At 36.0% G+C, this 26,117-nt stretch overlaps 1 protein-coding gene across 1 annotated transcript in view; it reads right to left on the bottom strand.

Annotated features, from left to right (window-relative positions):
- Positions 1–26,117, bottom strand: part of HDAC9 (histone deacetylase 9) — an 809,523-nt gene that overhangs the window by 216,973 nt on the left and 566,433 nt on the right. The window contains exons 14-16 of the mRNA XM_058526733.1: positions 24,993–25,126; positions 10,930–11,050; positions 6,396–6,445 (exon numbers count right to left, since the gene is read on the bottom strand). Coding sequence (XP_058382716.1) covers positions 6,396–6,445; positions 10,930–11,050; positions 24,993–25,126 — 305 coding nt within the window. The remainder of the gene's footprint in view (positions 1–6,395; positions 6,446–10,929; positions 11,051–24,992; positions 25,127–26,117) is intronic.

The raw sequence follows: 26,117 nt of genomic DNA, 5'->3' as shown, positions 1-26,117 counted from the left end.
TCTGGATCTGGAACTATCCAGGGTAGAAATATGACAAACGAAAATATTAGTGAAGTTTTTTCATGTAAAAATGAAAATCTGAGATGGGCCAGGATTTAGCTACATTTCAGGCTGCATAACATAGAAGCTGTCCCAAGATTCCTTTTTTTTCTAAGTAGTGCCATTTCCTTTGTAAACTCTAAATTTTTGTTTGACCTAATGCATTATGTTTTCTTGACAGTCAGAATTAGCACTCAGTAGATGATTATATATTCAAATTTATTCAAATGTTTTAATTTCTTAGAGTTTTTGTTTCATAGAATCATAGATTTCCTGAGTTAGAAGATGAAAGTTCATCAAATCCATTTACCTTCAGCAACTGCAGAGTCTAAGGTTCAATTTCTTCTTGACTGAATGTTTATAATCAAGACACATAGGCAAGGGGAGAAAATTATCATAGAACAGAGAAAAATGACAGAACAAGAAATTCCAGAAATGGATATTTTCTTCTTCCCTGCTAGTCACATTACTTTCATTGACATAATTGATCACATATTTTTTATAGGTGTTGTGGTCCTGAGAATGCAAAAAACATATGTGTAAAGCTTTGATGATGGCATTTTTAAGCTATCTCATTTTGACAATAGAAGAATTTTAATAGCTTTGTTATAATCATGTTTACTTTAAATAAGAAAATGAAAATAAAATTTCAAAATGCATCTTATTGTGCTTAGCCATAATGTCAAAGCAATGGAAAGAATTTAATCGCAGATGAGATGCTACAGCTAAGTGAATTGAGGAGGAAGTTAAGGTTTTCATTTCCAATTCTCTTCTTTCTTGCAATGGACATCAGACACTTAAAGATTCTATGTAATTTCACATTTTGTAGTAAACAAATACAGAGCAATGTACATATGTTTATTTCTGTGGGAAGTATTGTCTACTTACCTGTAACTATTATTGAGTATACACAATTACCATAATCTATGCAATACTGGAAACTTCCTTCATTATTTAGAAGGGATTCCCTAGCTTTCATAATATTTTGTACTATATTTTCCAAGTCTGTGGCAACATGATCTTTTTGTGGACTCCATAGCATGAAACAAAATTCTCAAACAATTTCATTAAGGCGGCTTATCAGTTTTACTTTTTCCTGGTGCCGTGGGGTGTTCCTGTTAGTATCATTTGCATCAAGTTTAAAACTAACGAAAATCCAAATACAATTAGGAAGGGGAGATAGGGAAAAGAGAGATTCCAAATCAGGGTGGATCCTCTTATTGCGCTGGAGGGAAGAGGACTGTGATGCATCTTTGATAGCAACAGTGGAGGAAATGAACCACTGATTGCAAGCCAGGTTTGAGCTGAACATTAATACAAGGGAATCAACATTATCCTGATTACTGCATGTGAGAAACAGATGCCACCCCCTCCTCTTTCTGCAGATATAACAAAAGCATTATGCCTGCTCAAGATAACTGGGTGGGAATAACACATGATGCATATACTTATGATAAAAGGAAGGGGTTCCTGAGTCAATATCAAAACTTCAGAGATATCCAAATTTTGGCATAAACATTAGTTTTTTTGTTTTTGTTTTTGTTTTTTTAGGAAAAAATTCCCTGCTAATTGGCAACAGATTGTGTAATTGTCAAAAATATGGTCTCTTATTATGTCCTAAACAAATAATGCCTCTATGTGTCCTCCACCCCACATTCATACCCTCCTCCCCCAAACACACACAAACTCATACAAACACATTCATTCCTAATTGTTCTTGAAAATTTAGCTTATGAATGCTTGAGTAACCCCCACACTCCTCTTCTTTCTCTTCTGTTCTGGAAGACCCCTCCTCTGTGCTCCCGCAGCACAACATTTATGAGAATCAACCCAATGAATAGGCTATAAACAACTGAGAAAAGTTGTCTTGTCTCATTAGTCTGTGCATTCTTATACTTTGCCTAATCATTGGCAACAAGCCTTATCTTATTTTTCCTGCCCTTCACTCCTCATATGATAGCATGTGTTATGCCTTCTAAAATACCGATTTTGTTTCAAAGACCACTCTAAATAGCAGAAGAAAAGCGTATTAACCAAATCTTTCTGCTACATTGAATTTAACTATATGTCTATAGATTTGGTCATAAAATAAATCATTTCCTGATATTATAATACAATAGAGAAAGTCAGAACAGTCCTTTGAAAGACTTGCCACTGGAACTCTTTTTACAATTATTGAGGAGAATAAATGTGGAGGACCAACGTAGTGTAATAAATGAGAAAATAATACAAAGGTATAAATGTAGTGTAAAATAACAGAATTTTCTTCTGAATATATGTACATATATAATATTTATATATATGTAAATTTTATTTTGGGGGGAGAGCTTACATTTTAAATCTGACAGAATGAAAGAAAATTTGAGACATTCCATCCAAATTTGCCTCCTGTATAGTAAGTACAGTTAGTACATAACTGAAATGTCTGCTGAAAACCTCAGAGCAATTGAAATGAGCCTTAAATTACCTCCCCACAATCACCTAATCCTTCTCCCCATCTCCCCCCACCAGATCACAAAAATAACATCCCTAACCCCCAGTGTGTCAGATCCAGGTATAATCAAATAGCATATAGACAGAGTCAAAGTTTGTAATAAAAAGCTGGATTCATGCTCAAGATGGACCGAGTTGCTGCTAGAGAAGGTGCCTTCATTAACCTCACAGAGCCTCATTTTTGGCACATCTTTGACCAGTTAGGCAGGCCCAGATTCTGCCCATGCTCTGCAATTCTTCATTCCTCCTAGGAAATTGTTCTGTCTCTTCCACAGCTTCTCCTCCTCCAATCAACGGTCTGACACTGCCCATTGACCACGTTTATTTTTCTGCCTTTTGGCACTAGGAGCTTGTCTGTTGTAGGATAAAAGTGGAATTCTCTGCTGTCTGCAGGGCTTTCCCCAGGGAACAGAGCATGAAACCCAAACTTATATATAAAATCATATCCTGTTTGCAAACATCATATTCCCTTTGCTTCTCACTAATCTGGTCCTGTAAACCCCAGCACAGCTTGAGAGCCCATTCCTCATCTAAACAAATGCCATAAGCCCCTTTATACTTTTACAACCATGTCAAAAAATAATATTGCCTGCCAATAGTGATGTGATTGGAGTTGCCTCCTCCGAGCCATAAAAGAAGTGCAGAGTCTGTTATCAATTTCTCTAAGTGTATCAGGGGAATTATGGGTCGATTCAGTTCCAAGTTATAAATGACAACTCAAAAGCCGCAGAAACGTTTGAAGCTGGGAGCTGATGACGACATTATCATAAAAGCCTGCTCGTCCTTGCTTTTGTGGGTTTTTTTGTGGCCTATCAAATGAAGAGGGAAAAATAAGGCTGAGAAATGACTTCAAGATTTCTTCACACAGCAGCAGGTCAGATAGCCAGGAAAATGATTACTATTTTTAGTGATATACCCTGAGGAGTGAGAACTAAAGTGGTTCTGCGCTGGCTTTTGTTTCCAGAGTCCTTTATTATCTATTTCACTGTACAATGACCAAGTCCTAGGATTTAGTAAAATGCTCTTTGCAACTGGCGCATTTTCTTGTAGTGCAATCACACAGTAATCAGAAATGAGTCATGCCATAGTGACTAAACAAAATGAGAACAAAACACAAAGGAATTTGGAAACCTTGAGATTGTTGCTCAAATGCAATTCTGGAGAGCACACTTTAAAGCACCTTAAATACCATTCGCCCTTTGAGCTACTTTACCAACACTGTTGAATCATCACATGCAATTTTAGGGGAAAATTTAATAAGTAGAGATTTTCTGATTTCATAATGTCCCTGGTAGTCTCCTCAAAAGCAATTAATCCTTCAGCATTCAGTAGGTATATACTAAATCCATCTAGTAGGAAAGTATATATTCCAGGTAACTGGAGTTTACTTCAACAATTAGGGAGCATTAAGTATTTTGGAATTTAAACCAATGGTCCATCTTAGATCATTTGAACCAGAAGAGTGCCTCAAGACAAAAGCCATTTCAGTGGTTCCCAAACCTACTCGGGTGCCCCCATGTTACCAAGTTGAGCCATTCCAAATTCATACTGGTTATCTTTCATATACTTAATGTGTCTAGGACTGTCCTGGAGGTAAAAATTTAGACTGATACAAATCCAGAGGACCCAGAGTTTCTCTTAGGACTTATATCAAAACCAAAGATCTTAGGGGATAAGATGGTTCCTTAATGTCTAAGAACACAATTTGATTCCAGAAAAAAACAAAAAGACTGAATCAAACCAGTTCTCTAAAGTATCAGCAAGGACAAGCTTGTATATACACACATACACACATACACACACACACACACATACACACTCACACTCACCTAGACCTCCATAACCACCACCAGAAGGCCTACAGGCAATTTGATAAACAGAAGTGCCTCTCTCCAGCCCTTTCCAGCATTGATGGAGTCAAACTAATCCAGTCTTCCTCCTCCTGCCTCTGTTTGCCCAAGCTAGATTTACCCACCACCACTCCTGCTACCATCTGGATTAGGTCAGTGTTTGGGCACAATACTATGGACTTATTGTATGACACCCACTGTGCCAGAAGCAACAGTCATTATTCGTTCCTTGGGCACTTCTAAGAGTTTATAAGAGCAGTTGTGACTAAAGAATAAGAAGTTACCTTGGTATGCGTTTAGAGCAGTTGAGTAGAGGTACTTTGTATTCAAGGGATAGTAAGTTATAGGCACAGCCCAGGTCTGACTTGGGAGGGGGGTCCTAGGGAGCAGTCCTCATTTCAACTCTGGGTCATCAATTAAATGTACTTGTAAATAGTGGGGGTTTGATGACTACCACCCTTTTAACAGCTTTGATTTCCTCCCCATCACCTACTCAATAAGTAGTACTTAGCTTTGTTTCATTCTTTACCTCATTTGCAGGTAATCAGCCATTCTCTTAAAATGGCCACTTAGGATGTTAGAAAAAAAGCTCAAAAACCAATGAAACCCATTTTAAAAGTCAGTTTATCCTCTGCTTTCTAGAATGATTTTGCAAGCTCCTGGCTTCACAGGAGGTTTGCTAAAAATGAGCAAGGACTAATGTGGGGTGGTGATTGTCTTGTGCTCGGGTCAAAAAGCAAAGCTCGCTGGTGAGCTGCCACAAAGGGACTGCACTACACCAGCACACAGCTGCAGTGCTAACCTTCAGGGGCTAGGCTGGACTGTTGAAATGAAAGCTGTGGAAGGACCTAAAGTGCTCTTTTAGAACTCCTCCACAAGGACACGCCCGTCAACCTCACGCTTTCAGCCTTTGACTCTTTACTGTGTGATTTCAGGAAATAATCTCTCTTCTCTGAGCATTCAGGTTCTCATCTGCAAAAACGTGTTAATAATAATGACTATTTTACAAAGTTGTAATGAACCTCGGTTGTATATTGGTAAACTCTAAAATCCAAATGGATATTGTAGTTGCCATTCTTATGTCTAGAGGGCAGAATCACAAGTGAAGGAATAGAGAGATTATCTTTGCTAAATCTAACATAAATAAAATGACAGAATTAGCTGAAATTATATGAGATTTCCCTTTATAAAATTTAGTTATAGCAAAATATTGCCTAAAACATGATATACACGTGACTAGATTTGTTCTTTCCCTTCAATATCCAAGAAACCTAATTGTCTTAAATTCCTTAGTCCTTGGAAACCTAATCTAGAATTATGTTGTCCTAACGTGACTTAGCACTTAGTTCTACAGGATGGTGGTTTGTTACTGGTAGGGTTAACTTTAAATAGATTGCAGGTTATAGGCTATGTTCTAATCATCCACAAAAATGTAGACACTTTTCTTCATACGTCATTGGATTTGAACAATTTGTCCCTGAAATGTGGTATAAATATCCTGAGTCAAAAAGGCTTTGTTAATTATTGAAGACAAAAATGACCCCGGGGGGTTCACAAACAAAATATCCCACAATGCAAAGCACTTTGTGAAGTCTACGCCATTTTCACCAGGAATGTAATGTATGTGCATACTCAGTGTGACACCATTGAAAATTGAATTCTGGTGCAAAATTGTGTTAAGCCCTCTCGTATTACCTTTTTTCCAGCTATATAAAAGTCTGGCAAAGCCACTTTCATGCATGTGTGACCTGAACAGTTGCACAGGATTCTGCAGTTAGAAGGAGCCTGCACTTGGTTTAATTTCCTATTGTCCCTATCTTGAAATTCTTAACTTTTGAACAAGGGGACATGCATTTTCATTTGGCATTGAGCCCTACAAATTATGTAGCCAGTTCTGAAGTCTAGTGTAAGTTTTACTGAGAAACAGCCTTAAACATAATTGAATAGATAAATCAAAGGAGATATTTTTGGAAGTGTATGCTATTTAAAAGCAGTAAGCAAACTCATACTTACCCCAAGTCCACCACAAGGTAATGAAGAAAAAAACTTTTGAGAAGTATCACCTACACAGTAAGAAAAAGATGAAAAAATACATAAATTGGGAATATAATTATAGTTTTCTAAATTTTTGGTGTTTGTTAACACATAATATTATATCAAATAGTATTTATCATTTGACTTAGAAGGAAATTGATCAAATTTTAGATAGGTAAGAACTCAAAGCAAATGAATACAAATATTATTACATGTAGAGTCTATTATCCCACATGAACAAACACATACCCATGAAATTTGAGTTATATCACAATATCTTTTTTATTTATAATTTATTATAAATAATTCAGCTAGTCACTAAGTGTATCCCTCTAATGTGATGTTTTGAGTCACAAAGTTTATGAAATGCACTGTCATTTTTTAAATGTTTCAAATATTAAAACATTTGTTCAAATATAGACTTATTCTTAATTTCTACTTCAGATATAAGACCAAGCATATTATAAGCCTCTCTAATATTCACAATTTTTTAAACAAACGAGTCACAAAACACTATAAAAAGGATACCCCTATTTGGGGGTCTATATAATAGAAATAAAAATTTATCTTCTTTAAAATACATACCAAAATCTTACTTGTAACTGTCTCTTGGAATTGATATTTCATGGAATTTTTAATCATTTTGTTTACCATTTTGTTTGTTTTATTTTCTACATTATCTACTACATGAATAGAGGAAACAAAACTAACTACCGCTAAACCTCTAAGACTAAAATGTGCCTTCAAAGCAATTAGAGGCAAAGGTAGTGGGCATTTCAATATCATAGTCAAATGGCTCTGAAGTGACTCAGATCGGTCACTCAGGAGATTAGCGGTAGAACTAGGTAGGAACCTCCATTTCACCTATCCCAATTCATTTGTTCTATTGATAATCAATGAAATAAATAATAAGGAAAATTGAAAACAGGTTTGTGGTGGAATTCACACGCCATATCAGTAAAAGTTTAAATAAATTTTACTGTCACAGAAGAAAGTTTATTTTGAAAACAATAAATTGTATGAGTTGATTTTTCAAATGCAATTGCTAACAGATGGAAAACAATAAAGAAAAATGTAAGTGCAGATGAAAAAACAAGACATCTCTTTATATATAAGGATCTTCATGAAAAAAAGATAAGTCAACAGAAAAAAAATAAACGAAAAAATATTAAAACTCGAATACTGACATCAGTAAAAGATACATAAAAAGATGGATAGCTTGGGGAGGGGTAAAGTTTTCTTAAGTCATTGCTCATAACAAAGATATTTCTGTATTATTGAATATTTTGCAAGGATGTATTCGTATGTCACAGGTGAAATTAAAATATATAATGTATATTTTAATGTCTGAACTTTTCATTCCATAGTCAGTGAAAAGGGGTAAGATCATATTACAATGTAATAAAATAATTTTTAAAGTAATTTTCAAAAATTATTAAACTCTAAGAGAATAAAAAAAAATAAATGGTATGCTGCTTAAGGAGAATTTTATTTAGCAATGTTAAATAATACAAAACAGCCAAATAATCAATAATTTAAATTTAGTAGTGTGTAAAGAATTTTTCATTCACTGAATTGACTGGATCTATTTTTTAATAATGTTATATTGCCTTTTCCATAGACTGAGATCTGGCTAGCCACAAGATAATGAAAACTGGTAGAAAGAACGACAGGAATATTAAAGTTAAGGAAAACTTTGCACTAGAAATGATTGGAGAGAATGTTTTTAAAGTGTCACCTTACAGGGTCTAGAGTATTTAAAAAGATAAACGGTGCTCATTTTCAAATCTAATTATTTTATAAGATATAGATGCCTTTCAAGATAAAAAGACTGATAGGCCTGGTCATAATGAACTTTTACTGAAATCCTTCCTCCTAACTGCAGAACATAATTATCAAGAGTAGTATTATGAATTTAACTCAGAAAACTCATACTATTGAATGAATTTCAATTCAACGTGTATGTGCATTGACACCTCCCTCCCTATTTGTGTTGGGAGGGATTGGGGGAGGAAGACGAATGTATGAGAGTAAAAGAAAGGGATACGGAGAAAATATCTTGATGGTTATGAGTTTCTATACTTTCACACATGGAACTTCAATCTGGTCTTCTAGATATAAATAAAAAACAAGCCACAGGAATTCAAATTTCACAAAGAGCAAAAAAGGTATAAAAAGTTAAACTTTTAAAAGAATGGGATGATTCATTTAGAAATTGAATTGAGGAAAATCAGCTAAGTTTCTGGATTCACATGAGAAAATGTAGTTCAGAAGTGTCATCAAAGTTGAATTTAGTGCTTCACATGAAGACCTGACAATGCAACATCCCTGTTTATCTTTACTCATGTAACCTACACACTACATGAATATTGCTGCACTGACCCCTGAGAGGTGCCTATGCAACTCCTCCTGTGTATCTAAAGCTAATTCTAAAATGATCAATTATATGAATATTATCCTACACTAAATACTCAAAACTAATGAGATAAATGGCCAATTTATTTGGATTAAAACTGGAAAAAGTTAAATTATTGGTACTTGGTGTTTTCACTGCACACCTACATGAAAAGGGCCTTTGTCCAAGTTCTAAGTTATACATTGGAATTCATTTTCAAATTATCAAATTTTTAAATGATATATACGTTGAATATTTTGAGAAAATCAGTTTTGCTCAAAAGTGTCAAATTTCATTACCAAAAAAAACAGTGGTATCATCATGTTTCATAAGTAAAACCATTGGCAGTTGCCAAAGTTCAAACTTCATTTCTTTTACAAATATGTCTTTTCTCTTAAAACATCGAATAATGGTTGTTTTGGAACATCTTTCAGACACCTACGTGTAAGTTTATCCCAATTAAATCCAAAGTACCTAGTCCTATGCCTAGGTGGATTTATAATTTGACACCTAGCAAAAAAACACACAAAAAAACTGGGGAAGGGTTTCTACTTATTTTCTCTTAACTAAAACAAAAAAAATAATCAAAATAGACATAGCTTCTCATCTTTAAATGCTGAGTATTCTGATCTCATAAAACCATGAAAGTTAATATCTGGTTTACTTCATCTTTGTGGTAAACTGGGTGAGATTATTAACTCATGTTAAAATAAGGACATTTATTATACAGTATCTACAGCAAAGGAAGTACTTTATGTAAAGGCTCTGCATGTGCAGAGATTGATTCATTCAACAGAAAGAAAAAAAAACATAGAGTATACATGTTTAGATTGACTTATTTGCCTTTACATTAATATATGTTTAATTCTACTACATAAATAGTATTTCATTATCAAATTTTAATGATATGTTTTCTAAAAATTGAATAATCTTTATGTATTCCCCTGTCAATTTCTCCCCAAGCTACCACTATCCATCCTGCATGCATGTGTGTGTGTACACACACTCAATCATATGCCTTTACTTCATAAATTTAGGGGTGCCTGCCACTCGTTTTAAAAAAGCAGATTGTAAGCGTTATAACAGGTAATTGTTAATTTCCCCTTATAATTGCTTTCCAAGATGCCTACTATATGTCATATACCTGCTTTTGAATTGTTTAGGACCAGTTAACATACCATTTTGAAATAATATTGAATTAGGTGAAAGAGTTCAATAATTTGGAACTGACACAATAGGTTTATTCAAAAGAAAGGGACAAGAAAGAGTCCTAAAATGGCTTTTTAGTTAAAATACTTAAAACGTGATCCTTTTTGCATACTTTGCTTTGTCATGTATTGTTATTCAATTATAAAAGTTATTAATAAACTTAATATAATTCATATAATTGTTTCACCTAACATAAGGTTTTGTCATGATCTTTTTCCAAATCTTTTGCTTCTATCACTCATATAAAGTTTATATAATGCTGTGCACCATCAATTTTATTTTAAAATCTGATAGTAAGGTTTAAAAAAATCATACATTAACTAAAAATTATGTTCATTAGTTTTCTACATCTGTCATCTACTTTACTATTTAATTCCATAGTTAAGGCATGCACTTAATAGATTACATTAAGATTTAAAATGCGATCTTACTATAAAATGTAGTGTTCTATGTGTAGTAACAAGGAATTTTCACTTAAAACAAATTGTACTACGCCTTTTGTCTGTTAAGGTCACAGAAAAAAGAACTGAAAGACACAAAACAAATGGGAAAGATAAAGATACATTTGCATAAAGAATGTGAAAATCTTTTTTTCTTTTAGTTTAAAAATGTAAGCAAACTCAACAATGCATTTATTCCTGTATGCTAAAACACAGTGAACAAATGCTACTCAAATAAAGGTTAATTTTATAGTAAACATCATGGAACTTGCATTGTCATTTTTTCTAATGCAGGATTTTCTTAATATACATTGGCTTCTATTGTAAATGATTCTTTCCACAGAGCAATGCTGCTGGAAAAGCTGATTTTTTGTTACACTGCTTGCCAAGTATTTTGAACTGACACCAGCATTGACTAATGATAGTGCTGGAATGTGCTGTCCTCAGTAGAATGGAGGCCCATACAGACCTAGGAGCGTCCTGGGGTCCAGCTTCTGTCCATCCAGGGGGTTGGTGCCATACAACAGTGAGTGATGTTCAGAATGAACAAGCTGTATTTCCTCCAGGCTGGCTTTTCGACCTTGAATTCGCTGAAAGAAACAGCAGAAGCCTACAGTACTCCACTGACAACGTTTAGAAGAAAATAAGACCCCAAGTCACATTTAGGATGATTAATAATGGGCTGTTTCATCATGCATGGAATGTGACACTGATTTGCTTAGTACAGTACCATAATAATATTTGAAAAATGACTGTATGCAAGGTTCAGATCCAGTGGATTGCTTATGCCTAAACAGCAATTGACATAAAGCCTATTCTTCTTTGGCATAAAAAGAAATCTATAACAAAGAAATTCATAGTTAACTTCATTGTAAAAGTATCAGCTTAAAAACAAATAGGGGGACCGGCCCAGTGGTGCAGCGGTTAAGTGTACGCGCAACACTTCGGTGGCCCAGGGTTCGCAGGTTCGGATCCCATGCGTGCACCTATGCACCGCTTGTCAAGCCATGCTGTGGCGGCGTCCCACATAAAGGAGAGGAAGATGGGCACGGATATTAGCCCAGGGCCAATCTTCCTCAGCAAAAAAAAGAGGAGGATTGGCATTGGATGTTAGCTCAGGGCTAATCTTCCTCACACACACACACAAAAAACACAAACAAATGGGGTTACTGTTTAGATGAGAAGTAAATTCATTAAAATTTTATTTTACAGTCGCCTGAAGAAGTTCAAAAGAATTCCTTATTGTTTCTTAAAGGACATAAGTACCAATACATGTTAATATATTTGATTATCGCAAATATGCTGATCACTTCATGCATGTGCACTTCACAGTAGCGTTAATCGAGACCAATGTTACTCAAAGTGTGTCCTATGGGATCGGTAACAGATCCAGAACTGTGTGTGAATGGTCTGTGATGAGGTCTGCATAGAAATTCAGGGTAGGGGCCAGCCCAGGGGCACAAGCGGTTGGGTGTGTGCGCTCTGCTGCGGCGGCCTGGGGTTCGCCGGTTCGGATCCCGGGCGCGCTGACACACAGCTTGTCGGGCCATGCTGTGGCAGCGTCCCATATAAAGTGGAGGAAGACAGGCATGGATGTTAGCCCAGGGCCGGTCTTCTCGGCAAAAAGAGGAGGATTGGCAGGTGTTAGCTCAGGGCCGATCTTCCTCACCAAAAAAAAAAAAAAGAAAAAGAAATTCAGGGTAAATATTTAGAGAATTTTAGAGTAATTTGACAGAGTATTTTTCTATCTGTTGAATCTAATATAATCTCGTATGTCTTCAATTTTCATTTCACTTTTGCAGTATTCTATAAAACCTTTAGTCTGTGACAGAATGGAAACCATCTCTGTTTAAACAGAGATAGTTTGAGCCACTCTAGACTCAGTCAATATTTTTACACACATGCTAGGAAGAGACTTTCACTTCAACTAACAAAGAATGGTCCTTCAACATAGACAAAACTGTACCTTAAGTTAAACCTCAGTTGGTCAATATGCTAAGTGTTCATCCTGGCCGCATTTCTCAGCTGGCACATCTGCGAGCCCAATAAACATCATGCTAGTGTATGAAGTTAATTAGCCTTACTTTTGAAAATTGCCGAGCTTCCTAAAATTTCCCAGACGGTAATAATATTTCACTTAGAATATGTATCACAACAAGGCACTTGTAAGGTAATATATTAGTAGAGAAATACAGTGAAATTCAAAGAGAATCTGTTCAGGGAATGCTATCCTCTCATGTTCCTGTCCATGAAACCATCACTTGACATGGAAACACCAGGTGACATTAACACCTCTTCCAGAACTAGGACAAGTCTATATTCAACCTCCCTAGTTTAAGGTGATGCAGCTGCTGTTGATGTGTGGTTCACTGAAGGGGCAGCCTGGAAAAACCTCAATACACGTACTGACACTTCCTAGGGGTTTACTGGGTAGAGGGCAGAGCTGTGCTTGTCACTGAAAATAAATGATCATGTCACAGTGAGAGAGGAATGGTGGGGGACCCGCGGGGTAACAGGAAGGTAACAGGAGTGATGTAAAACAGAAACTTCTTGACACTGTGCCATTATGTGCCAAATAAACAAACAAATGCTTATGGAATTTTCTTTGTTATAGCATTAAAGTTCCCTGTTCTTGACATCCGATTTACATTTCTAGAAAAATAAAAATATGCTTTAGAGAAATTTTCCCCAGGTAGGTGTTGAATGTTGAAATTAAACCAGGTAGGTAATGCTGAAGACTAAGGCAAATTTAATGATGGCCATTTGTCCAGTCATTGCTCTGATCAATAAATGAACATGTTATTGACCCAGATGGCTTGCTGGTAAACACTAAATTTGAAAACATTTATGGAATTCCAGAACAACCAAAGAAACAGAATGACAAGTAATGAGATAAAATGAGCAAGAGAAAGTTCAAAGTCAATATTACAGGGAAACATTTTAACTGTGAGATTTCAGCTGGTGGAAAATCCCCCAAGATAAATAGTGGTAACTCCATGGTCTGAGTCATCTAAAATTGGAATGAGCAGAGCACTGAAAACCAGACTGTGGCAAGCAGTCCTAGTCTGGCAGAATAATGAATTTCATGAAATAATAGAGCTTCCAGCTCTCATTTCTATGAGTCTGTGAAATCCATAGCCACTAACATGTTATACTTGATACAGTGAAACATCTATATCTTAAACAATGTCAGTTCTATAGCTAACAATCAATCAGATCCATGTTTTGACTACTATCAAAAAGCTTCATCGATTTTTGTCCCTTTCTCTTTTTCTATAAAGATATTTATTCAGCTCTAAATTGAATTTTTGCCTCTGGTATAACATTAAATACCCTTAATAATAAATATATCTTCATGTTTTCATAAACTAGTGATACACTCCATGCTTGTCCAAACTCCTTTTTTATTCTCCCACAATCCCACTAGCATTCAGGCTGAATGCTCAATCACATATTAGAAAAATAATCTGCTAACAAGGTTCAATTATTGACAGTAGCTCAAGTGCTGATAAATCATAAGAGGATACCTTCTGAATGAATCTGTCACTCCTTTGTGTAATATCAGTTAACTAACAGCAAGGACAGAGCATCTGGCCCAGCCTATTTAGCATTTTCTTAATCTAAGAGTATTCTGTACAAGTTTACCATCTAGTTCTCCCTCACACTATTAAAATGTAACAAGTTTCACTTTGATTTCTCTTTTGCCCCCTCTCTCTCTACTTCCTTTTGACTCCCAAGAAGTATTTTACACTGGCTCTTTTTATTATTTTAGAATATATTTCTTAAAAAATAATTACACTAAGTATAAGGAAGTACTCATTCTTGACAATCACCTTCTGCTTCTACGGCTGCTGAAGTACAAGATGCATAAATAGGGTATACATGTTCACAGAAAGAGAGCAGTAAAAACCAATTCTATATGAAAAATGTTTCTACCTGGAGAAAGGATCTGGAGAAAGTGTGTTTTGAGATTTCTATCTCACAGGGGCACTGCTATGAGAACTTGGTGGATGAGTAAGCGAAAAATTCTGAAAGAGTAACAGCTTTTTTTCTTTCTTAACACATAGGATCTCTTTGAGCAGCTTCATTTTGCCTCACTTTTATCAGATATCTTAAATTTGTCACATTTAACTTTGCCTCTCAAATTGAGATCTCTAACAGTTCTCATTTTCTGGTAATTTATTATGTTACGTGTTTATGCTTAAATATAGATATTTTCATTTAATCCCTTCCCATATTTTCTATTTCCTGTGTACCCTTTATTCCTTCATTTCTCTCTCATGATGCTCTCTTGAGTCAAAGGTCAACAGCACAATGCGTCATAAAATAGGATAAAGTGCTCTGATAATCATAATTTAGGGAGATACTGATTTCCGTTCTCAGAGAGATTTAGTCTGCAGGATGTCTATCCAAAGTCATCCATGATTCTGACCAAAAGAGTTTTTGAGAATTCGGAGTATATTTGGGCACTCAATGCCTGTAAGGGATGGTGTTCATCTGGGTATTTCTCGCTTTAGATCCAAATATAGGTCTTAAATACCTTACCAATATAGGCCTAGGAAAGAAAGCTTATAGCTCTTCTTTCATCTTCTTAATAAAGAAACCGTACGACATAGGATGTGTTCACTATTATATTTTCATTCTCTGTGACTTATACTTAAGCGGTTTCTTCCCTGAGAGTAGGATAGGAACTAATGTGCACTGAGTGCCTACTCTGTGCTAAGCACCTGAGGAGTATGATCTTATCTAGTTCAGAGCCCCAAACAGTATACATTCAGGTTTAAAGTTTGACTAAAGTTGTTTAAGTCATTGAGTCTCACAACACATCATGGTTCTTTCCTAAAGAAACAGTCTTTCTGAAATAAAGCCCGTTAATGCAACCTGATTATAGAAGGAATGTTCTGAACATGATCTACAAAGTCATACTGTGACAGGATAAAATGCAGCCTACCCACACCCACCCACACACAGAGCACACACACGGTATAGATTCATATTTTTTTCCTGCCAAGGAGCAGGGGAAAAAGGAAACAGTTCTATTCCTTCCCCTCCTGTGTTCAAAGCCTGGATTGAGGCCAGTGTCCTAATCAGTTCTCATTGGCCCTGGAGGAATCAGAACCTTTTGTAAAATATAATAAAGGGCATAAAATCATGATAAAATGCATGAAAAAACAGTGCCTTTGGTTAGGGAACTAGAAATAATTTAGCAGAACAGATGGATTGCATTGGTTTGGTATTATTGAGGACATGAAAGGGCTCATTTTGTGGCAGTTCCAAACTAAGAGAAAATGTCCAACTTAAATTTGACAAGTCAAAGTACCTGCCTCTGCTGGGGGAGACCCCATTTTCTTTAATCATTTTCAAAGTGGTGACATATTAGGCAAGAATTTCCACTGAAATATCTCAGTTTATGAAAATATTTCATCCAGTGTCCCTAAATATAGGGCTGAGTTTTTATTTCTTTCTACAAAAATCCGCAGGGCTGCAGACACACAGAGTTAAAGAAAAGAATCGTAAATGACTTATGAGTGTCAAAGTTACCCTCGGTTACAAATTCCATGCTTAATATTTAATGAATCAGTTCACAGGCTGTTCATTATTCTTGATACACTTTTTTCTCTTAACAAATACAAAAATCTGGTCTCATTGCTCATGCTCAAGCATACCTACCGAAGTTTTCAAATGCTACAACCAATTGCTTCTTTAAATGTTACATATAAGTAATGTTCTAACCTCTCCCCCCCGGTGCATTCTCTCCTTCCGTATCTCCCTCATCATCTAATAACCCGTTCTCCTCAGAGTTTTTCTTATAAAGAAAGGACAGTGAAAGAAGGAAGAAGGCAACTAAGCAGGCAGGCAGCCCAAGAGGCTTTTGGTCCTTTCCGTTCGCCCCATGGAAAGAAAGTGAATTGAAAGTCAGGAGCCCTAAGTTCTGGGTTCTGACTCTCATGTGTCTAGCCAGCTATGAAGTACCTTTTGGGACCTTTGTTTCTTCATTTATAAACATAAGGAGTTTTGGCCAAATTGCTTTGAAGCCCCCTTTTAGACCTAAGATGATAAAATTCTATGTGAAATAACCTTACACACAGTAAAAACAATAAAATATTCTTTGTTTTGACATATAGATTTGCCTTAGGCAAGCAAATACAATCATTGACGTAATAGATTACCATGGTTGAGTCAAGAAAGGAGATCTGACTAGGAGGGTTTTCAAAAGGACTCTAGCTACTCCTTGAAACTCATTTTTTATTTGCTTAATTATAACTGAAAAATAAGAGTATTTTTTAGAACTCATATTCCTAGCCTGTGAAAATATCAAAATAATAAACATTTTTCTCAATTTAAAAAAATTTTTGTGTATGGAACTTCTGACTTAATGCCACCATTGTTTCCCAGGTAAATGTTTACTTCTGTTACTCTCCCATCTCCAAATTTTGATTCCATTCACCTGTTTGTCTCTACCGCATTAAGCTTATGTTAAGAAGCTGAGTTTCTGTTGCAGTGATTTTTATCATTGGCTGCACCTTGGGATCAGCTGCAGAAGTTTAAACGGTATTGATGCCTGGGTCCTACCCTCTGGAGCTTCTGACTGACTTTGTGTGGGTACTGCCTGGGCATCCAGATACTTAGAACCACCCAGTGGATTTTAATGGGCAGCCTAAGTCAAGAATCACATGTTAGAGGGAGCTGTCCATTCTTCCTGCTTATAAGTGAATTCAAGATACTGACATTGTATGTACTGACCAACATTTGGGACTATGGAGTAGTTAAAATAAACGGTTGGCACAGAGGAAGTTGGGAAATAAAAAGGTCTATCTGATCTAAATGACAAGTGCCTTCTACTTGAATGTAATACTGCTTGATTCACTCATTACAGTTTATTTAAAAAATATTTCAAGACAGAGACATTTCAAAAGCACTTCAGAAAAACAGCAAATCCCATTCAATAATAAAGGTCTGAGTGGTAAAAGGCATATGTACTATATTTTTTTAAGTTTTATTTCCACCCATTTCAAATCATTATCCTCCTCAGAAAGTAAGAAAAAATATTACACCTTATTGTAACTGCTCAATTTTTATACAACTAAATCTCTTATGTTGTAATTATTTTTTAAACAACATGGTAAATGAACATTTTAATGGTTTGGGTTAAAGCATTGATTTTTTTTTTCGTAATCATGTATGAAACCAATTTTGTCACAATAAATATTTTGATACTTTAGCACTACAATTTTCAGATGGTTGAAAAACATATAACTATTCCTTTTTATTAATCAGCTTTAACAGTGCTGTTTTAAAAAAATCCTGTATCTCTTTCCAAATGGACTCAGAAGGGCAGCCTGTCTTATTTCCTTTTATTGGTTGTTTTCCACATTAATTATTCCTTTTTTGAAGAAATAAAAATCAAAATAAAAAATTCCAATCATCTTAATTCTGATTATAGGTGTACAAGTATTTTATTTATTTATTTATTTTTGTGAGGAAGATCAGCCCTGAGCTAACATCCATGCCAGTCCTTCTCTTTTTTTTTTGCTGAGGAAGCCTGGCCCTGAGCTAACATCCATGCCAGTCTTCCTCCACTTATGTGGGACGTGGCCACAGCATGGCCTGACAAGCGGTGCGTTGGTGCGCGCCCGGGAGCCGAACTCCGGCCGCCAGCCGCGGGGCGTGCGCACTTAACCGCTAAGCCACAGGGCGAACCCCTGCACAAGTATTTTTAATGTATTTATCTGCCTATGTCCACTCTACTGTGATATACATAGATCTCTCAGAATAATGACATAGTGTACCCTGGTTTACTCATCACATCCAGATCATTTGTCCTGCTTCCCAAGACTGCCATATCCTTTGGGGACAATTCACAAGACTCCCTGTTTGAGTTTCTTACTGCTTTGTGGTTAGATTCTAAGACACAAACACACACACAAAACTTTTTTGCAAACTAAACAAAACAGTAAGCTGTTATGTGCTGCCATCTAGTTAGATTACTCTATAAAACAAATGTTTAATTGAATTTCCATTAACTTTTAGTATTCAGTGCTTTGTAGCATCAATCTCAGAAAATCTGCATATTCCAAGTGTTTTGCCAAAGAGTATTATATTTCTTTATTAAGATTTGCATAAGGTATTTTAAAATCACCTGCATGTGTAGGAAAGTGTCCTGGAGACCCTATCCTTGAGCTACGTGGCATCTTAAGCTTTTCACTAAATCTACTCTCCACTTTTCTCATTGGAACTGCTGAGAAGTCCCAGAAGGGGCAACAGTAGCTTAGTTTTGTGTCCCAGAATTGTTTTGTAATTACTTTGAGTTGGCACTTGAATAAAAGAGCTAAACATTTCAGCACAGTATGTTGCTTATGCTTTTTACTTATGAATTAAGCGAAACAAAGTTATTCAATATTAGTTACAAAGATGCAATGCAAATTCCACATAATATGTAATCCAATGAAAGCATTATAAAATGTTATTATTCTCAAAACAAATGTGAGAGCAGGCAAATGTCTGTGGGTGGCTTGGTGGGGCTGAGAGTCATGAGCACTTCTGGAAAAACAACTACAAGTGCATTTCTAACAGATGATGGGTCAATCTCCGCAGTTTTTAAGAACAGAAGAGCACATTCTTTTCTTCAGGGGCACACACACTAAAAACCTGGCTACCTAATCAAAGAGCTTACTCCCAAAGAGGACACCAAATGACCCCTCCAGATCCATTTCTTATGGTGACAAGAAAGCTGCTGGTTTTGCTTTTTGCTCCCAACAGAATCACTAAACTAAGACTGAATGATTCAATAGGGGAAAAAATTAAATGGTATTGGCAAGAAAGACTACTAACCAACACAATTTTTTAAAAGCAGTGTCACGTCATGCCAAAAGAAGTTAACCCATTTAACCACTGTAATCTAACGTAATAAGGACTAATGTTTTCTGTGGCTGCTAATCAGGACTAGTAAGCACAGCCAATTTACACTAAAAGTTACAATCTAAAAAATAAAATGTATTTACTAAAACGTCCTAAAAATATTGTCTCCTCTTAACCAAAGAAAGTGTTATGTTCCAAATGAACTCCTTAGCCATTTAATTTCTTACGATATTAGAGCTGGAACAGATCCTAGCAAATATCCTGCTTAACACCCTCATCTTACACATGGGAAAACCAAAGACCGATAAGGTTAAATGATTTGACAAAAGTACACAGATAATTAATTGCAGGACTAAGGTCAAATCTAATGTTGAACAATAACCTTTGAAGGAATCCATCTTGATTAATTTTCTACACTGCTAAACGAATTGATGCAATACATAAGTTTGATTTGTGAATCAGTCTATTGTTTTGAAACAAAGGAGACCGTTTAATGTTTTGAAATTGCCATTTTTTCTATCGTATCATTGCTTAATTGCAAAATCGACTACTCTGTTGGTTGAAGAAAGCTGACTCTTCTCTGTGCACCAGGAGAATTGAGACTCCTTAGCTTTTGTCCTGGTGAAATAAGAGCCCAAATAGACAAAGGAAATGAATAAAAATGGAAGGAGGGGAAGCTCTTCAACATCAGGTCTGGGATACTTCCTCCTTTGCACTCTGATATATAACATCTCCTCTTTTATCTCTTGCTCAGAGGGCCCTTCTGATGCTGTCAAGACCATGGGGACAGCTGACCACAGTCTTTCTCATTTTATTTTGTCCCCAGGATCAATCAATAAGAATCTTTAAAATCACTGCAATATAAAACTAGTGACTCAAAACTCCTTGGGAGTTTGTAATTATATATTTATTTGTGTGATCATCTCATTAGTGTCTATTGATCCCATCAGAAAGTAACCTCCTTGAAGGCAGAGGATGCATCTTCTCAGTATTATATCTCCATCTTCTAACACAGGAACCTGGAAAACTCAAATTCTTAATAAATATTACTGAATGGATATCTCAAAGTATGGTGCCCACGTCAGCAGTATCAGGATCACCCAGACACATGTTAGCAATACAAATTCTTGGACCCCACTCCAATAGGACCCCACTCCTATTTAATCTGATACTCTGGGGTTGGAGCCCAGCAATCGATGTTTTAACCTCCTCCGAGATGACTCTGATATATGCTTACATTTGAGCACCACTGTAATCAATAAATGAATGTCACTTATCTAGCGACATGTTTCTGCTTGCTGGCCAGCTATATGTTCCCAGAGCTCTGTTGATTCCTTCTCTGAAAGCACAGGTTGATCACAAACTATGGGTTGCTACACAGATCTGGCAGGAAAATAATGTTCAAAGATGGTAAATTGCTATCTGGATATTGAGAAACAATACATTGACCCAGCTTGTATGTGTTATATTCCTATTTTTTTTTTTTTTTTTTTTTTTGTGAGGAGATCAGCCCTGTGCTAATGTCTGCCAATCCTCCTCTTTTTTTGCTGAGGAAGACTGGCCCTGGGTTAACACTTGTGCCCATCTTCCTCCACTTTATATGGGACGCCGCCACAGCATGGCCTGCCAAGCAGTGCGTCAGTATGCGCCCGGGATCCGAACCGGCGAACCTCGGGCCCCTGCAGTGGAGCTCGCGTACTTAACCTCCTGCGCCACCAGACTGGCCCCCATATTCCTATTTGATTATATCCTTTTCTATAAAATCTAATAAATCCTCTCTCTTTTGAGACAATTAAGTTCTTATTTCTTGCAACCATAAAAGGAATTTGTCCATACTTCTGGGTTATCACCTAGACACCAGAGCTGGTACTCAAATCCCTAGAGTCCCAGACACATAGATTTTACCCTCTCAGGAAGGCATGCTTTAGACATAACCAAGGAAGAGAGCTGGACTTTAACTTCCAGACTGTCCTACTGAGACAATTTAGAAAGACAGACCTGATTCTCCTTAAGTCCTTGGGCCATCATGGTAAATATTCATTCACACTCAAGCTAGAACCTAACTTCTTCTCTTGCAGTAAATAAGTCAAGTCCAATTGGAAGATATTGTCATTGGTCTTGAGCCCTTTAGGAGGCTCGTTAACATCAACCGGGAAGCCTATTAGCGTAGGAACCTTCTTGCCTCTTCAACTGGATAATGCAGCTGCAATGTACCTGACCACTTGCTGCTTACAGTGTGTTTTCTCCTGGTTTTTCAGCAACTGATTGTAATGAGTTTTGGTAAATTGCTAAAAGGTATGTTCTATGTTTCTGTTCCCACCTCCCCCTACCCCCAGCATTGAAAGTTTCAAAATAAATTGGCTTGAGATAGAAAGGTTAACATCCTTGCAAGAGGGTTTAATAATATATTAATAATAAATGTGTATATTAGAATTAATTTGTCAAATCAAAAATTTTAAAAGAAAATCCACAACGAACATGTGCCAAATGTTTCAATTGTATTTACTGGGGAGAATACTGGCTAAGGAAATAGATTCCACTATTTCTGAGTGAGCTAATAATCTCTGCATGTTCCTTTTTTATTTCTTGCCTTACTCTTCCGGCAGAAACAATCAGGAAAAGAAAATAATTCCTGTTTCTTTTGATTCTATGTCTTATCCCTTTCGGTACTATATTTTATCTTATATGGAACCTGAAAGTCTCTAGAAAAGGATAACATTTGTTTAGTTAATGATCATTTCTAAAATTCCACTTTGAATATGCCTAAAATCATTCGCACATAGGCAAAGGTACATTAAATCCTAGGTGTCTTAAAGTTAATTGTTTTTTAATGGTTTTAGAAATTCCATTTCATGTTTTGGATTAGGTCAGCGTAAAGTCATAGATACTTTGATAATATAGGAACAAATACATACATATGGGCAACAATTTCATCGCTTAAGAAAATGAACACCTGGGAACTGCTCTCAAACCATGTCAGGTGAAAGAGTGTTCTGTCTGCATTATTGCAAAGTTTTGGATCAGACTTCTGTGCTTGGTCTTCATTAAGAGCAAATCTGCTGATCTGGGCTTTCAAGTGCATCATGTGTTAACTGTGTGATTGTTCGCCAGAGAGACTCTTATGTAGCTGTCTGGGCTGGGCCTAGACTCACTCATTCTCGTGAACCCTACAGTGTTTCTGACATTTCACCCTGGGTCTGATATCATAGCAGTCAGTGCTGTCGTAGAAACTGAATTTTATGGTTTCAGATAATACAGGACTAAAATAGTGTGATGTGTGAGGAATTGAAAAATATTGATCAGATAGGGATGATAACAGACTTTAAAATTTTGAGACCAGTGTGAACCATATTACATTCCATTTATTTCTGCACTTTGCTCCCTCCATAAACAGTGTTCCTTCAGGTAATAGATTGCAATCTAACAATGCATTTGAAGGCTGTGATCAGCCACTGCTAATTTGGAGTGGCTGGGGTAAGGCTCCAGGATATAACGAAGTCCTGAACATGAAAAAATGCAAACAGCAATGCCTCAGGTGGCAAAAGCACAGAAAGATTGCCAAGCTGGAAAACATCCACAGCAGATGCACAGGTGGGACAGGAATGTCACATTAATAAATGTCCATTAAGACCAGCCCACCACAAATAAGTCTCCATGCTGGTTTACTTTATGTATTCCACATGGGATTGTGTAGACAACAGAGTGATCTTGCTTCCAAAATGCATTATCAAAAACACGAAAATCTTGGGGCGGGCTCGGTGGTATAGTGGTTAAGTGTGCACGCTCTGCTGCAGTGGCCCAGGGTTCAGATCCCCGGCACGCACTGACCCACCGCTTGTCAAGCCATGCTGTAGTGGTGTCCCATATAAAGTGGAGGAAGATGGGCACGGATGTTAGCCTAGGGCCGATCTTCTTCAGCAAAATGAGGAGGATTGGCAACGGATGTTAGCTCAGGGCTGGTCTTCCTCACAGAAAAAAAAAAAAAAAAGCAGGGATGCTACTGGCAAAAGATGAATAAAAGATTTTCAGTCAGAGAAGGATCAGAGAGATAAATCTAGCTCCAATTCCTTCACTTTGGAGTTTCTAGGTAAAAGATATTTAATCAAAAGCAGAACGTAAAATATGAAAAATATTAGATAATTCTATTATAAACATATAATAAGACTTGTGACACTAAATCTGTACACACTGCTCTGGTGTATTCATTCACGATCCCAACTGCCAAATGACCCATAGACATTATCTATGTTTTGATGTAAAGAAAATAATCATTTAGTTCCACTGTAAGATGAGATATATTATTCATCTTCAAAAGAGAAAATCAATAAAGAAAATAATTTATCCTTAGAAATGAACACACTGAATGAATGACTCTGCATCTTCAATAGTCAGTTATTTTTACTAATTTGCAGAGAAGAATGATCAGACCGATGTGGCTCAAGCTATCAACTAGAGGCAAGTGCACTTGACTCTAAGAAACATTCTGTCTGTTTCGGTATTTCTATCTCAAACGAAATATTTTACAAGTTCACTTTAAACTAAATTGGCTTCGAATAGGAATTTGCTTGACTACATTTTGGGTTTCCAAAAGTTAATGAACTCAAAATTTCTCACAAACGATTGCTTCTTTATTTTATCAAAGAAAAATTAATTTAAAATGGTCTCAGTTTCCTCACGACATAACTATAGTCAAAATATTATCCATTTAATTCCTTCCCAAACCGGTGAGAACAACACTGGATTTCCTTCATTGATCTGCAAAGGACAACAGGACCAAATAGCAACATGTTAAACTGTCAGTCTGTAAGAACAGGGACCATATTTGCCTTGTGAAATTCTATAATTCTAGTCCCTAGAACACACCTGGAACATAATATAGACCCAGGAGAAAATATTTTTGATCAATAAATGTTAAAGTAGTGTGAGAAAATACGTGGGGGAGTTTTTTTAATGTTTTAGACTCGAATATAGAATGTTACTGGATCTTAGGCAACAATGGACATTTATAGAAACTAAGTCAGACAGCTGCTGGTTGTTATATATTTTGCAAGTTTGACAATGGAAGCCTTTTTGAGTTGATATCATTTTTACTTTTAACTTTTGAAAGTCTAAAGAAACAGATTTTTCTAAATGAAAAATGAGACCCATCAGGAATCTACAGAAATGAGTCTAAAGAAATATTGATATAATAAAAGTATTCAAACCTCTACCATAAAAATTAAAAAAAAAAAAAACTTCAATAAAAAGAAGTGAATTTTCTTGGCAAGAAGACAGTTAATCTTTTAAATCTATTCATTCCCACGAGGCAAAATTGGCATATACCTGATTTCAAAGTATAGCTTATAAGAAGAAATAACAAGCACTTCTCAGAAAATTAACTCAATCAATATAGCTATTTGGAAACAAGAATGCCACCTTGTGTAAAAAAAATTCTGCAATAATAGCACACACACATCATGCAGCTGCTCAGTCCATCAACATTAACTGAGTACCTACTGTGTGCCCAGACCAGAGTCAGGTCATAAGTTCTGTCCTACTGGTGTCTATGATGGTTCATCAATTATGGTGTTAATGCTACAGGGTTAACATTTTTCTAGTACTATCCAAATGAATACTGGCCTCTTTACATGATTTATTTAAGTAAGTAAAAGGGTGTGGCCGATTCAGGATTACCTCACATTTATTTAGCAGCCCCGTTTCTTGTAGCCGTGACCAGATGCTCTGTATTCGCCCAGCATGCTCAGGGTGGGTGGTGGAATTACCACAAATGCACTGGTGTTTCAGCATCAGAGGGTCGTAGGCAATTCCTTCAGGACAAAGAAAACACAGCACAAGATCGAGTAATGATACAAGTTAGATGACAATACGATTACTCCAAAAAAGGCATTCTTCTAAAGTAAATTCACAAGTAGAGAAATAACACATATCTGCAAATTCCCAGGAGCACATAAGAGCTATTTAGTCCTCTGTGTCTGGATATATATGCAAAAGAAGTCAACGCATGGAGTAATCAATACTCAGACCCTAGCTTAGTAAGTATGTAAAGTGATGAAGATGGTGACATTTTAAGAAACTTCAGATTAAAAAAGAAATACTGTGATTTTACGAATCTTAAATCATTACGAAGTATTTTTAGACAGAAAATTCAATTCAGTAGAGGCTTAAATTTTACATTGAAGCCACAAAATGAACTGACTCTTTAAATTGTGACTTTATTTAATGAGTAATTCCAGCCTGACTTTAGATCAGGGCTACATCCTTGTAATAAACTGGAAGATTTTCCAACTGCTTGCTTATTCTGCTTAGCAATTCCTTCAAAGTTGTGCAGAAAGAGTTTCTTCTTTGCTTACTGTGCTTTTCTCATAATGCCAATCTGTAAGCAATATGGATATTGTAGATCTTATAATATTGTGGGACATTTGAAGTGTTTCTTTAAAAATTGAATTGCAATACCTTTACGAGAGATTATATAGATACTTGAATAAAATCTGCTTTTAAATTATCATGAGTTAATATATCTCATAGTTCAGTTAGACTCTATGATGGGAAAGATTTTATAAAAATTTGATGAAATAGACTATATTAGGGACACATAAAATAGGACTTTTTGAAGTAACAAATTAGATGTTAATTATAACTCTGGTTAATTTTGAAAAGATTTCCACCCTTAACTCCATTCCTTGGGGGGAAATCATGTTACTTACAAAATTGCTTGACTTAAGAAATTATTTAACCAATCAAATATTCCTATTACCATCAAAATAATTCTCTGGGGGCAAGAAGTGAGGGCAGAAGAAT

The sequence above is a fragment of the Diceros bicornis genome, chromosome 3 (assembly GCF_020826845.1).
Source record: "Diceros bicornis minor isolate mBicDic1 chromosome 3, mDicBic1.mat.cur, whole genome shotgun sequence".
In the NCBI taxonomy this organism is placed as follows: domain Eukaryota; kingdom Metazoa; phylum Chordata; class Mammalia; order Perissodactyla; family Rhinocerotidae; genus Diceros; species Diceros bicornis.
This window is presented reverse-complemented; position numbering and strand designations above follow the sequence as displayed.